Source organism: Daucus carota, chromosome 3 (assembly GCF_001625215.2).
Source record: "Daucus carota subsp. sativus chromosome 3, DH1 v3.0, whole genome shotgun sequence".
Lineage (NCBI taxonomy): Eukaryota > Viridiplantae > Streptophyta > Magnoliopsida > Apiales > Apiaceae > Daucus > Daucus carota.
Window position 1 is genome coordinate 38,574,703 of NC_030383.2, and position 16,180 is coordinate 38,590,882.

At 34.7% G+C, this 16,180-nt stretch overlaps 1 protein-coding gene across 12 annotated transcripts; it reads right to left on the reverse strand.

Moving 5' to 3' along the window:
* Positions 1-13,995: 13,995 nt before the first annotated feature.
* LOC108227838 (uncharacterized) lies at positions 13,996-15,964 on the reverse strand. 12 transcript variants are annotated; one of them, XM_064090672.1, is made up of 7 exons: positions 15,797-15,964; positions 15,529-15,676; positions 15,331-15,394; positions 15,093-15,232; positions 14,955-14,980; positions 14,621-14,671; positions 13,996-14,358 (listed from the first exon to the last, which is right to left on the reverse strand). In XM_064090672.1, the coding sequence occupies exons 4-7, from the start codon at positions 15,205-15,207 to the stop codon at positions 14,263-14,265; spliced, it is 288 nt and encodes a 95-aa protein (XP_063946742.1). In that variant the 5' UTR covers positions 15,208-15,232; positions 15,331-15,394; positions 15,529-15,676; positions 15,797-15,964; the 3' UTR covers positions 13,996-14,262. The 12 variants fall into 12 exon arrangements, 6 of the variants coding, with proteins under 6 accessions (XP_063946742.1, XP_063946739.1, XP_063946740.1 ...); XM_064090669.1 differs by having other exon boundaries at positions 14,955-15,232; XR_010290487.1 differs by lacking the exon at positions 15,331-15,394 and having other exon boundaries at positions 13,996-14,671; positions 14,955-15,021; positions 15,093-15,194.
* Positions 15,965-16,180: the final 216 nt, after the last annotated feature.

Genomic DNA, 16,180 nt, shown 5'->3' on the forward strand with positions numbered 1-16,180 from the left:
TGATTCCTTAGGATCAGCTTGGAACCTAGCACACAAACATGTTGCAAACATGATATCTGGTCTACTTGCAGTAAGATAAAGTAAGGAGCCAATCATACCTCGATAGGTTGTGATATCAACTTTCTTACCAGATTTATCCTGGTCAAGCTTTGTGGCAGTGGCCATGCGTGTCTTTGCCGGTGAAGAGTCTTCTAGATTGTACTTTCGAAGAAGATCTCTAACATACTTGGATTGGCAAATGAATATTCCATCTTCCTTTTGGCTTACTTGAAAACCAAGGAAGTCGGACAGCTCACCCATCATACTCATCTCATAGTTACTCTGCATTAACTTAGCAAATCTCTTGCACAATTTATCGTTAGTAGAACCAAATATAATATCATCAACATATATTTGAACAAATATCATATCCTTATCATGCAATTTGTAAAAGAGAGTTTTGTCTATGACACCTCTAGTAAAATTGTTTTCAATTAAAAACTCAGAGAGAGTGTCATACCATGTTCTTGGTGACTGCTTGAGTCCATAGACAGCTATGAATAGGAAGTATACAAAATGAGCAAACTCTGGATTTTCAAAGCCAGGGGGCTGTTCTAGATATACTTCTTCTTCCAGCTTTCCATTCAGAAATGGACTTTTCACATCCATTTGATAAACCTTGAAGTTGGACTGTGCTGCCAATGCAAGAAATATTCTGATTGCTTCAAGACGAGCAACTGGAGCATAGGTTTCATCATAATCAATTCCTTCTTCTTGTGAATAACCTTTTACAACCACTCTGGCTTTGTTTCTCACAACAATGTCATCACCATCTAACTTGTTACGGAAGACCCATCTAGCTCCAATTATAGATTTTCATTTTGGCCTTGGAACCAGGGCCCAGACTTCTTGTCTCTCAAATTGATTGAGTTCTTATTGCATGGCAAGAACCCAATCAGGATCAGCAAGTGCTTCATCTATTTTCGTTGGTTCTAATTGTGATAGAAAACCAGAGAACATACATTCATTTGTCGTAGCACTTCTAGTCTTGACACCAACATCAGGATCACCAATAATTAAATCAAAGGGATGATCTCTGCTCCAAATCCTTTCCCTTGGGAGATGTGTCCTTGATGATTCAGCAGTATTGTCAGTAGGCTGAAATGTGTGACTAGTTGATCCACCAGCTCCCCCTGAGTTGTTGCTAGGTTGACTTGATGATCCACCACTAGCATTAGTGGAATCTCCAGTGTTTCCACCATTTCCTCCACCATTGGCTGGATCATCACCATCATTGTTGTCATCTCATGTTGCAACCTCAGGTGGCATATCATCATCTGAATCAGAATCTGGATAGTTGTCAAACTTCAGAGACTCAGATGGATCAGCAGATTGTAGACTTGGAAGTTTAGTGTCATCAAATGTAACATTGACACTAACTTTCACTGACAGAGTATCAATCACAAAACTCTATAAGCTATATTGGTATAACCAACAAAGATTGCTTCATATGCCTTTGGTTCAAACTTACTCAAATTCTCTTCACCATCTTTAAGAACAAAGCATTTGGCTCCAAAGACATGAAGATGTTTGACATATGGTTTCTTGTTGTTATACAGCTGAAAGAGAGTTTTCATGTGATCCTTATTGATCAAGGTTCTATTCTGGGTGTAGCAGGCAGTGCTCACAGCTTCAGCCCAAAAGTACAGAGGAAACTTTGCTTCAGCAATCATTGTTCTAGCAGCTTCAATCAGTGTACGATTCTTTCTTTCGCCGACTCCATTCTGTTGTGGAGTCCTTGGTGCTGAGTACTGTCTGTTGATTCCCTTTTCAGAGTAAAAGTTGACTAAGGTTTGATTCTTGAACTCAGTTCCATTATCTGACCTTATTGCTTTTACAGGAACACCCTTTTCCAATTCAACTTTCTTGATATGATCAACTACTGTCAGGGGAGTTTCATCCTTGGAAGCTAGGAAGTAAACCCAAGTAAATTTTGAGAAGTCATCCACAATGACCAAAGCATATCTTCCACCATCAATTGACATAATATTCACTGGGCCAAATAAATCCATGTGCAACAGCTGCAATGGATCAGTGATACTATTGATGGTCTTGCTTTTGTGAGATGCTCTCTTCGCTTTTCCTTTCTGACAAGCTTCGCAGAGATCATCAGATGTAAATTCCAGGGAAGGCAAACCTCTCACCAAATCTCTCTTGACTAGAGAGTTTATAGTTTTGAAGTTGAGGTGTGAAAGTTTCTTATGCCATAACTGACTATCTTCAGTAGATACTTTTGCATAGAAATAGTGATATTCATTTCCTAGTCCAGTAGATAAATCAGCTACGAATATGTTGCCTTTCCTGATGCCACATAGTGAAGGACGTTTATCCTTGGTATGTTTGATTATACATATTTCCTTTTCAAAGTGAATATAATAACCCTTGTCACAAAAATGGCTGACACTAAGGAGATTATGTTGTAGTCCTTCAACTAGTGCAATCTCTTCTATGATAATCCTTCCAACTTTGTACTTGCCATATCCAACAGTACGACCCTTGCTATTATCAACAAAAGTAACTGTAGGTCCAGTTGCCTCTCTCACTTCTATCAGCAGGGATCTATTGCCAGTCATGTGCCTTGACGCTCCACTATCAAGCACCCAAACAACTCGAACAATTCCACTGGCACCCTGCAAAAGACAACTTGATTAAACATTCTTTGGGACCCATACTTGATTGGGTCCAACAAACTTAATGAACTGATTTGTATCAGGTGTAACAATAGGGACTGATGCTTGGTTCAGACTTGACTGAACTTACTTCCTTAACAACAGCCTTATAAACCTTTGTTTTAGGCTTTGGAACATAAGTCTCCTTCCTAACACGAGGAGGAGTAGCAGTCTTTGTCCTAGCATACTTTTTGTTTGTGTGTTGTCTTGGTGACGTGTTTTCATTTTTAGCATGCAAATTCTTAAAATAAGCAGACATAGTATTGAAAGCACAAAGCATACAATTATCAACACCACAAAATTTATGGCATGCATCAAATACAGTAGCAACAGGAATATCAGTCACAATAGTAGGAACATCAACAGATTCTATTCTTACATTATTAACAGTTTTAAAATTCTCAGTAAATGGCATCTATTTTCTCTGTTTTTACTATTCACAAAGTTATCAGGCTTGTTGAACTTAGTTCTTTCTGAGTTGACACCTAAACCAGCTTTAGGCAACCTAACATTGCCTTTCACTTTGATTGGTTTCAGGTTTGTCAGAATCTCATCTCTCTTCTCATTACTCTCTTTCATTTTAAGGTCTTCCTGTTTGAGTTCATATTTAATGACAATAGGAGTTTTTAAAAGAGGTTCAGCTTCTGAGGATTTAAACAAAGGGTAAGGGGAATCTTTCAAAACAAAAGGAATCCCTCTCTCCTCAGCACTCTTCTTAAAGGGAGTAATGTTATTAGCCTTACCTACAGATTTGTTATAGTCAAAACCTATTCCAACAGTTCTCTTGATCTATTGTTTATCATTAAGCTCTTTGACTATAGTGGAGGCATCCTTGAAGGCTTTACATTTCCCTTTCTCTTCGTCTAACTGAAGTCTTAAAGCAATCTCACCTTTCTCTAGAACTCTGACTTTAGTACTTTGTAATCCTAAATCCATAGTCAGTTGTTCAATTGTAGGTTTTAATACTTTCATCTCATTCATTTTATAAGCATGAATATCTAAGACTAAAGTATCAATTCTAAGATTGGCAGCTTTCAACTTTTTAATAGCATCATCTCTTTCAAGTCCTAATTGCATAAAAAGTTTAGGGCATGTAGGATCTACCTGAACGCTTCCAGCAGGAGGAGGTGAAGATGATCCAGTATTAGCCATGAAAGCAACATTCCCTAGCTGCTCCTCTTCATCACTATCTGTATTATCCCAGCTTTTGCCTTCTGCCAGATATGATTCGCTTTTGAAGCTTTGACCTCCAGAAGTACCCTGATGCTTTCTTACCAAGGCATCATACTTCTGCTTCAGCTCGTCGTACGAATCCTTTCTCTTTCCTTGAACCTTGGGCTGCTTGCACTCAGTTGCAAAGTGTCCCGGTTCACCACAGTTGAAACATTTAAACTTACTTCTGTCCACCATCCCGATATTGTATCCTCCTTTGCATGTAGAAGATGAGTAACCTCCTTTTTGAAACCTGTTAACTGTAGGTTTGTACTTGTAGGAGGAGTTCTTCTTGAATCTCATGTTTCCAAATTTCTTGGCAAACAGTGATAGAGATTGATCTTCTAATTGTTCTAGCTCTTCCATTGTATAGAACTCTTCATCACCACTAGAAGAAGCAATCTGACCCATCTCAGGTACAACAAATTCCTGAATGGCCTTAGAAGGAACAACAACATCCTTCTTTTCTTCCGGTGTAGGTGATTCAACAACTAGAGCTCTTGAATGGTTCAGTGTTTTACCCCAGCCATATCTCTGCTTACTTTGAACTTGCTCCAGTTCATAAGTTTTCAAAACTCCATAGAGTTTCTCTAGAGTAATCTCATTCAGATCTCTACTTTCCCTGATAGCAGTGATTCTGTGTTCCAGATGTTCAGGAAGGGTTAAGAGAAACTTCATGTTGACCTCTTTCTTGTCATAGTATTTCCCATTCAGATTTAAATTATTTATCAAATTATTAAGTCTAATAAACACCTCTGAAATCCCTTCACCGGGATTGGAACCAAACTGTTCATACTGAGCCATCAGTATCTCTTTCTTGTTCTCTCTTACTTCTTCTGAGCCTTCGTTGATAATCTCTAACATATCCCAGATTTGCTTCGCGTTCGTACAATTAACAACAGCATTGTACATGACAGGATCTAATGATTAAACTAAGATCAGTTGAAGAGTATCATCTAAGTTCATCTGTTCATTCTCTTCTTCTTTATACTCAGAAAGTTCTTTTGGAAATGTCCGATGAGGTATTAACACACCATCCTCTTCGTGTGCTAATATGACATTCATCGGAGTAGAAACACCTTTGTTCAGAATCCCGATGTATTTTCTGTTCGCAGTGCGGAGGAATAGTAACATGTGCCTCTTCCATAGGCCAAAGTGTTCTTTGCTGAACGGGGGGATTTTAATGCTACTAATCATTTGTGTGCTCATTTTTAAGGATTTAAAGTGAATAGTGTTTGGATGAGATTTGGATTACTGAAAGAAAAATATTTTAAATCAAAATGAATTTTTGGAATAAAATTAATTCGAATAAAAAAATATTTGAAACGTTACAGAGTGTGTATACGATCTAATACGTTGTATTCGTATTAACCGCTCTGATACCAATTGTTAGGTCCAGATACGATTGTAGAAGGGGGGGTTGAATACAATCGATACCAAATAATCGCGGAAGTGAATCTGATTGGAATATGACTTGTTAATCATATTATAATTAATTAATATAACAATGTTTTAAGTCGTTATATAAATAATATGGTTCAGGTTTAATGTCCACTAATGTTCGTAGAATAAATTCGACAGGGTGTATTCTAGATTAGTGATTAAAACAACCGGGTTATCAAAGCACAGAAAACTGTGGATATATGTTAGGTCCAAAGTATCGTAGAAGGGGGGTTGAATACGATACTCACTACAATTTAAAATTCTTTCGAATCTTGCGAATAAACAAATTGCAGTTCTGTAATGGGTTTCGTGTTCCGGATATGTATAGGGTCGGTTTCTGAGGATATGAAAATATTAAACCAACACACAATATTTTCCAAGGTAAATCTGTATATTGATAAATACCTCGAAGGGTGCTATAAATCCAAACTCGAAGGTTGGCTACAATGGCTACTACTACGTACACTCACAAACCCTAGCTTCTAAATATATATATATATATATATATATATATATATATATATATTACAAAACTAAGCTATGATTTATTTGTGTGTAGTAGTGTGCAAGGCACAAAGCCATTCCACCATAAAGGTGGTGGAGAGTGTTATAAATGAGAAGAAAATCCATGGGTATTTATAGGCTTTTCATAAACTAACTATGGTTAAGGCAGGTGATCCAAGTTGCGCCAAATACAATATATATATATATATATATATATATATATATATATATATATATATATATATATATTGAACTTGCGCCAATGAAGAGTTTACTGTGTCCAGTGTTTGATCCCATGCAAACCCTAGGATGCCCTAGACACATGACATCATCTCAACATGCATGCATATATAATATAATATATTATGTTGTGTTTATATTAATAAATAAAAATAAATATAAATATACACACACACATATATATATTATTTATATGAACATATAATAATATATATACATATATTTAAATATATTCTCATATATTTAAATATATATAATATATAATTATATGTAAATACAAATACAAATATATATATATATATATATAAATATATATAGAGATATATATAGTTATTTATAAATATAAATATAAACATAAATATAGAGAAAAATATATATAAATATATACATATATATATAATATTTATATAGACATATAGTAATATATATATACACATATATTTAAATATATTCTCATATATTTAAATATATATAATATAAATATAACTATGTGTAAATATAAATATAAATATATATATATATATATATATATAAAGATATATATAACTTTCTCTAAATATATATTATATTTTTGCACATAATACAATATATATACACTTAATTATATAAATGTTTATGTAAAATATATATATACATATACTATATACATATATATTTATTTAAATATATATACATATAAATATACATATAAATATGTTTAAAAACATATATACACATATATTATATATATTATATTTAATTAAATATACATATATACATATATATAAATATATTTGTACATATACAAATATATAAGTGCACACATATATAGAAATGTCACTTCCCCATATGGATCTGTGTGGAAGCTTTGACATATGGAATTTGAGTAGAGACTTGGCATAGCTTGCAGAGACTAGGCATTTGGCTTGGCTTTGGAACAAATGACTTGATCAATTCTTCGATTGATAAATACTTTGCAAACTCCGTACGTGCTGACGCTTAGTGCACTGGTCTGGTTCACAAGCGACTAACACTGAAGTCACACATTGTACCGTCTTTGTCAGCAAACATTAATCAGTCGATTCCGGGTTAGTTTATGCTTCAGTTTGTTGATTGTAAATTAACCAACCAAGATATAGAAATATCTTGCTTCAGGGGTTGCACTGAAATCTTTCGAGTACTTGGACAACATCTTCATTACTTCCACAATCTTGAATACTTCAATCTTTATTCTTCACTGAGGCATGAACATATTAATGAACTTCTTCCAGTGAACTTATTTCTTCAAGACTGTAGATGGCTTCTTCAACCTTTGTCTTCGTATCTTCCGATTCCGATGCAGACGTAGTGTTATTTACTTGTCCAGTTCTATTGTTGAGTTATCATCCCTATGTAACAAATAGGGTTGTCTTTACATTTAGACTTACAATATAACGATCAAGCAAGTTACGAACGACTTGAAAGCTTTACAAATGCTTTGATTTACAAAGTGATGAACACTTAGAAATGAAAAAACTAAGCCATATATATAGGCAAAGCTTTGTACTTGTAAGACAAAGGAAAGACAAGACAAATACAAGTTGAAAAGACAATATAGCTTAGGCAAGACAAACTAAAAGCAAGGGAAGACAATTACAATTGCCTAAGAAGCTAAAAGCATGGCAGTAAGACAAATTTAGAAGGGCAAGACAATTCTGTGAAGGGGCAAGACAATTCATGGCAGGAAGACAATTTGTCTTGGCCACTCAAAGAATCGGTAGGACAATTTGGAATTGTCTTGCTGATTTATCCAAATTTCGCTAGGACAATTTCATGGAAATTGTCTTGCTGATTCATCCAAATTTCGGTAGGACAATTTTATGGACATTGTCTTGCTGCATCATATTTCATTCGGTAGGACAATTTCAAGGAAATTGTCTTGCTGGTCTTCTTTTATACTTGAAACACATTTGGTAAGACAATCTTGGATTGTCTTACAGAGTTTGTTTTGATGATTAAGGATGTAATTTGAAGTATATATTAAATAGAAAATTATCCACTTAATTAAGTTAATCATATAAATTCATAAATTAAATTAATTCGAGAGTGAATTAATTTAATAAATAAATTACATAATTAATATAATTATTTGTGAAGTGAAATAATAATCTATTAAATATTTAATCACCCAATCTTCAGTAGAGCTGCTTCCTGTCTTCTTTAAACTTTTAATAACTTCTTCTTGATTTGTCGAACGAACGAACTACCACTTCTGCTTGACTTCGAATATTTAATTTGAATAACTGATACACAGATGTACTGTCTGGTTCATCTGTATCTAGTTAAATCAAATATTCTTCGTCAAATAAACAATAAGAATTTGGTTTGTTCGTCGAGTCTTCGTCTTGTAAGTAATTCTTCATTGAATGGAATCTTCTGATAAAATAAAGTATAGAAACTTTATATCTTCTGAACTCCTGGACGTGCCACAAAAGATTATTTGTGCACTGAGGCTTGAACATATTAATGAACTTCTTTCAGTGGTGTGCAGCAACATCCTGAAATTCTTCTGATGTATAATTCCCATAAATCATTTGACATTCTTCGTACGGATTCCGATGACTTGCTATTTATTGAGCTTTCTTATCTGAGTTGAGTTGTACCTCTTTAAATACAAATAGGCTGAACATATGCCTTTCACTATTGGTGTAATCTTGGGACATAGGAAGGATGAAAAGCTTCATGACATTTATTAAACAAGTAAGACCTTGGATGGAGCTCAGATTAATTATGCAACAACGTCAAAGGAACTGTTAGCAGTGGTTTATGCTATGGGAAAATTTCAACCGTATCTTGTTAGCTTGAATGTTATTGTTTACACTGAATATGCAACACTAAAATACTTGATGAACAAGAAATATGCAAAGCCTCGCTTGATTTGTTGGATTCTCCTTCTTCAAGAATTTTGCATGGAAATTAAAGACAAGAAAGGGGTTGAGAACGTGGTTGCTAATCGTCTTTTGCGTCTTGTTCTTGATGGTGATTGTACTAATGACCTTCCAATTGATGATTCATTTCCTGATGATGATATATTACGCCTTGCAAGGATAGATGTTCCTTGGTTTGCTGATATAGATAATTATTTGGCTAGTGGTACTACTTCTCATGGGTATTCATCTCAACGGAAGAAGAATATTTTTCTATGATGCGAGGAAATACTCTTGGGAAGATCTTTTTCACTATAAATCTAGTGCAGATGATGTCATTAGATAATGTGTTCTAGAAAGTGAGATTAACTCTATAATCTTATATTGTCATGATTCACCATGTGGCGGCCATGCAAGCACTACTAAAACTGCTACAAAGATTCTTCAATGCGGTTTTTACAGGCCCACCCTCTTTCATTCAAGATGTGCATCTCTATGTTCATTCTTATGATTATGGTCAAACAACTGGAAATATCTCAAGGATAAATGAGATGCCTCTCAGTAATATACTAGAAGTAGAACCTATCAATGTTTGGGGAGTTGACTTTATGCGACCATTGCCTTCATCTTTTGGGATCAAATACATCTTACGTTGTTGACTATGTTTCCAAGTAGTTGAAGCCATTGCAAATCCCACTATTGACGAACGTGTTGTGAGCAAATTTTTCATGAAGATAATTTTCCCTAGAGTGGAATACCAAAGATTCTAATTCGTGATGGAGGAAAGCATTTTCTTAAAAATCGCTTTAAAACCTGAAGAAATATGGAGTACATTATAAGGTAAGACTTTCTTGTCATCCTCAAACTAGTGGTCAAGTTTAGATCTCTAATCGTGAAATTAAGACTATCTTGGAGAAGATAGTTGAAAAGTCAAGGAAGGATTGGTCTATGAAGCCTAATGATACACTTCAGGTGTATAGGATTACATTTAAAACTCCTATTGGAACAACTCCATACAGACTTGTTTTTGGGAAAGTCTGTCATCTTCAAGTTGAGTTGGAACATCGTGCATTTTGGGCTGTTAAAAGCTTAACTTGTGAATTATTCGCAGCTGTTGGGAAAAGACTTCTTCAACTTAATGAGCTCGATGAGCTTCGTTTTGAGGCTTATGAAATTTCTAAGCTCTACAAGAAGGCAAAAAGATGACATCGCTTCATTTAGAATTAAATAAAAGAACCAAATCATCTTCATTAAATTCCCTTCGCAATAGACCCATTGAATTATGAAATACAAGTTGTGGAACTTTTAAGGTGAACGGTCAAAGAGTGAAGCATAACAAAGCCAATGAGCCAATTAATGAGAAGGTGGAGATTCAACTTTCTGCCCATTTGTCATAATAACTTTTGAGGAGGTCGAGCTATAGACCTTAAAAAAGCGCTTCTTGGGAGGCAACCCATGATTTTGTAAAGTTAGGAAATTTTTATTTTATTTTTTATATATTTTCTAGCCAAGATTTGTTTATGCATTATATATATATTTTTACTCCCATAAGATGCCCTGATAATTTTTGTTTGAAGTGTTTAAGAAAAGAAAGAAATTTTATAGATGGAAAAGTGGATTTTGTTAAGTATATTCTTGCGAATAAAATAATAATCGAAGCTCAAGATGTGGAAAAAAGGAAGCGAGAGAATTTTTCAAAAGCTTAGAACGACCAACTTACAAAAATAAGTTGGGCGTCCACGCAACCGCTTGAGCAACTTTCACATTGAGTTAGATTTTTACAATTTCATATTTGGCGCTTTCACGAAGCTAGATAATAACTTAAATTGAGCCACACTTCACTCTCTTTTTTCAAGCGACACGTCATGCTTATGCACTAGGGGAGTGTTTCTAACCTTTCTTTGTATAATATTTATTTTATTCTTTTTATATTTTTAGGATTGTATTATTATTATTATTTGTTAGGTCCAGATACGATTGTAGAAGGGGGGGGGGGGTTGAATACAATCGATACAAAATAATCGCGGAAGTGAATCTGATTGAATATAATTTGTTAATCAGATTATAATTAATTAATATAACAATGTTTGAAGTCGTTATATAATTAATATGGTTCAGTTTTAATGTCCACTAAAGTTCGTAGAATAATTCGATAGGGTATATTCTAGATTTAGTGATTAAAACAACCGGGTTATCAAAGCACAGAAAACTTTGGATATAACGATCAAGCAAGTTACGAACAACTTGAAAGCTTTACAAATGTTTTGAATATCAAAGTGATGAACACTTGAAATGAAGAATACTAAGCCATATATATAGGCAAAGCATTGTACTTGTAAGACAATGCAAAGACAAGACAAATACAAGTAGAAAAGACAATCTAGCAAGGGCAAGACAATACATAAGCAAGGAAAGACAATTACATTTGCCTAGCAAGCTAAAAGCATGGCAGAAAGACAATTTTAGAGGAGCAAGACAATTCTGTGAAGGGGCAAGACAAATGCAAGGTAAGGGAAGACAATTCGATTGTCTTACAAGGTCTTTACACAAGGCAGTAAGACAATACACATTGTCTTGTCCACACACAGAATCGGTAGGACAATTTCTTTGAGATTGTCTTGCTGCTTTATTCAATCTTCGGTAGGACAATCTCTAAGGGATTGTCTTGCTGCTTTATTGAATCTTCGATAGGACAATCTCTTTGAGATTGTCTTGCTGCTTTACACATGCATTCGGTAAGACAAAACCGTTTGTCTTGCTTGAGTTGCACTGCCACTTGGTTAGACAATTGAGATTGTCTTTCGGGTGGCTTTTAACAAATGAAAGACATTTATTTGTCTTGGCAGATGGACTCCATTCGGTAAGACAATATCTGATTGTCTTGCTGAGATGGTTTAGGTGTTACATAATGTAATTTGTAATTTATATTAAATAGAAAATTATCCACTTAATTAAGTTAATTATATATATTCATAAATTAAATTAATTCGAGAGTGAATTAATTTAATAAATAAATAACATAATTAATATAATTATTTAAGAAGTGAAATAATAGTCCATTAAATATTCAAACACCCAATCTTCAGTAGACCGCTTCCTGTCTTCTTTAAACTTTAATAACTTCGTCTTGATCTGTCGAACGAACGAACTACCACTTCTGCTTGACTTCACATATTTAATTTGAATAACTGATACACAGATGTACTGTCTGGTTCATCTGTATCTAGTTAAATCAAATATTCTTTGTCAAATAAACATTAAGAAATTGGTTTGTTCGTCGAGTCTTCGTCTTGTAAGTACTTCTTCATTAAATGGAATCTTCTGATAAAATAAAGTATAGAAACTTTATATCTTCTGAACTCCTGGACGTGCCACAAAAGATTATTTGTGCACTGAGGCTTGAACATATTAATGAACTTCTTTCAGCGGTGTGCAGCAGCATCCTGGAATTTATCTGACATATAATTCTCATAAATCATTTGACGTTCTTCGTACGGATTCCGATGACTTGCTATTTACTGAGCTTTCTTATCTGAGTTGAGTTGTACCTCTTTAAATACAAATAGGCTGAACATATGCCTTTCAATCTCCCCCTATTTGTTTGTTAACATAACATGCAAATTTCCTAGAGGATAACTCAACTAACAGATAAGACAAAGATTTAAACAAAGGAATGTAAATAGCAAAAGTTTATGGCTTTGCATTAGACATTAAACCATGATCATAAATAGATTACAAAAGGATGTTCCTTGAACATATCTAACAAATATCCTAATCAATCTATTCACTCAGAACGAGTGACTTCTCCTTCTTCAGCATCTGAACAGTGAATAATTGGAGTAGAAGGCTCATTCTGAGTAGGCTCTTCAGCTGCAGTGGATTCACCACGCTTCTTTCTTTCACGAGCCAATGAAAGATGATATTGAACTTCTATGCCCACAGGGTCTTCGATGAAATCTGCTGGCTGAGATTGGTTGATATACTTCATCTTTCTGAAGTATTGTTGAATGTTCCTCCTTGTGCAGTAGTTCACAATCTCAGTATCAGCATCAGCTTTGGCCTTCGTATCGAAACCCTTGGTACATAGAATAATTGAAACAAGAACCATCTGATTAACATCATACTTAAGAAGATGTTGGTAGTCTAGGTAGAAGGTTCCAAACTTTCTCTCGTGAATGAACTTAACACAGTAGGGATTTCTGACAACTTGTGGACTGTTATGAATTGCACAATCCATAAGTCTGTCACGAAGGAGTTCATTCAGATTTGAGCTGCGCCTGATCTTGTTACGAATCACCCAGATTTCAGTTAGAGATAGAAACTTGAATAGTTCAATTGAAACCCTGAATGTTCCGTTTCTCTGAGTAGAAATAATGATCTCCCATTCATTGAGAAGATTCTTGACACCAATAGTTATGTATTCTAACTCGAGAGCAAGAGCACGCATAAACATATCCTCATTAGAGTTAGCCTCTCTCAGGTCATAGATGAAAGATTTGTACTTACCATCATTGAAAGGTTCCCTTTGAGGTCCAGAGAAGATTTGCCTAGCAATATCCCAGCTTTCACCAACTTTTCTGAAGATATCCTTTCTCTTCTCCTTGCACTTTGCATCCCATATCTTCTGTTTCTCCAGCTTGACCCACTACACCATAGATGCACTTACGCAACGTCAAAAAAATGTTGCAAAAAGCCAAAAAAATGTTGCTGTAACCCTGAAAAGGGAAACAACAACACTTTTTTGGTGTTGCCTTCAGCACCGCTGCCGTAGTGACATGTAGCAACAGTTTTGCAACACTATGATTGTGGTTGCAATATTTACTCAAGGCATCACTTCGTTTCACCTATAACAACATTCAGTAGTGTTGCAATAAAGTCTGAAATTCTCTGAAATATGGGCCCCACATGTGGGCCTCATTGGTGGGCCCTACATGTGCCCCCCATTATTTTTTGCAAGACTTTTAAGCGTAGATACTACGCCATTCTTATATCTACTATAACACTTTTCTAATAAAAATGACAGAAAATGCTTGTAAATTGGATTGCCCATAATGTTAAATACAAATCTGTTTACACAACCATTCAAATAAAAACTAGTCAGTACCAAGCCAAACAATTTACAACAGCATTACCCTCCACCCTTAACTTAACTACACCTGCTTCTAGAAGAATAGTTTAACTATCATCCAACATTAGCAAGCAACCCTTAGCTAGTTTCAAAATGATACTCCTACTTCGCATCGACCTTTAATAGCATGTGATCATCCTTCTTATAGCAGGCCATCAGCACCTTCAGCTGGTCCATCTAAGTTCCAATTAACCTTCATTGCTGGATCCTTTGCAACAAGACTGGATATCAACAGCTTCTAGTAAACCAGGCCTTGGAACAATTACTTTTATGAGAAAGGAAAGCTTAGCATAGATTATAAAATGTGAGACAGGGTCGAAAATTATCAAGGTAAGACTACAAGATTAAGGCTAGATGATTTAAAGCTTGGGCCACGTGATACCAGTGATAAGAAAAAGCAAATATAAATAACACATCTGACAAGAAACAACAAGAAATGTATCCATCTGCTAGAGTTCTCAGACTGTGCTGAGAAAGAAACTGGGAAAATTAGATGTTACCTTCTTAACATCAGCACCAGCTTGTATCTCCTTGGGAATGTCATCATAGCCCTGTATATATAATAAGACAGACATTAACTTTTACTGAATATCCGAGGTATAAGCATACAAAATTATATGTTCTGAAAATTTATGTCCGGTATATGTAATAAGCATAGCCCTGTATATAAAATAAGACAGTAACATAATTTTATAATATATAGTTACTAATACATATGTAAAAGGCCAGTAACATGTGAAGCTAGATTAGAAGTCAATTTCAGTCCAAAATAAAAGTTGCACTCTGCATGACATTGTGCTAAACATTTGAAGTTGAGGAGTTCAATATATATACCGGTGCTTGCAGCAATGTACTCTGGCCTAGGGTATCCACATTCGTCAGTGGGTAATTGCTTGACAACCTGAGTAACTTCTTTTGAGGCTTCACAGGCAGAAAATATATTTGCATTGCAAGAGAGAGAAGGATGGTTACCGTGCTCATTAGGCAGGAGATGCATGTCATTGGTCTTTTCACCACTCTCAATAGATCCTGCTCTGGCAAACCCAATAAGTTTCAAGCCACTGCCAGCCCTTTCTACAGGGTCCATCAAAAGATTATGAGGCTTCAAGTCTCTAAATTACATACATCAATAATCATAAGCACATAATCCCAAAAATTAAACAATACAGAATAAAACATCAAGGGAATGGCAATAACAATTATTAGTTACACTTGTCCAATACACTATGACCGTGGCAGAAGGCAACCCCTTTACAAAGTTGATACATCAAGCTCTACGTCAATAATCAAAAAAACCATCAGAAAACATTTCAATCAAAAAACAAACAAATTCAAAACCCTAAAAAACCAATTACAAAAACATTTCAAACAACACCCATATCATAAAAACCAATCAAATTGAAAATACCTTAACAGTGGGCGGAGGAATGTTTCTCTCCTGTTTGACGAAAAGACCAAATGAACTTGTTCAGATCAGTGTCCATGTACTCAAACACCAAGTACAAAACCGAATTCCCCGTCTTATTAGTCTCTTGTTGTTTCATATCCATCAGCCTCTAAAATCATAAACAACAACAAAACCCCCAAAAATTAAATCAACAAAACCCAATTAAAACCCTAATTGAATTAAAACACTGGTAAATAGATTTGACAATAGATTGGTTAAAAAGATTTACTTGACGATTTGGGGATCGCTAGAGAGCATATGCAGCAGCGAGAACTCGCGAAGAATGGTGGAAGGGACGTCTTCAGAATCCTCATAGAGTTTATCTTCTTAAGGGCTTTGCTACTGCTTTTCTCTCTTGCTCTGTACACTTTGTTAATATTTGTTTCCTGGGTCTTGGTTAATTTTCGTTCAAATACAGGGCGGTAAGATCCCCGCTTTAGACATTCACATGCCGCTTCAAATTTTTCACAAAATGGCTCATTCTTTATTATTTTATAATATTACTTTTTGTATTTAAAAAATCGTTAACTATTAAATTAATATAAAACATATTAATTTTATAAATTTGTCATAATTTCTAGAGTTTTTTTTCCAATAATAAACTTTTAACTTG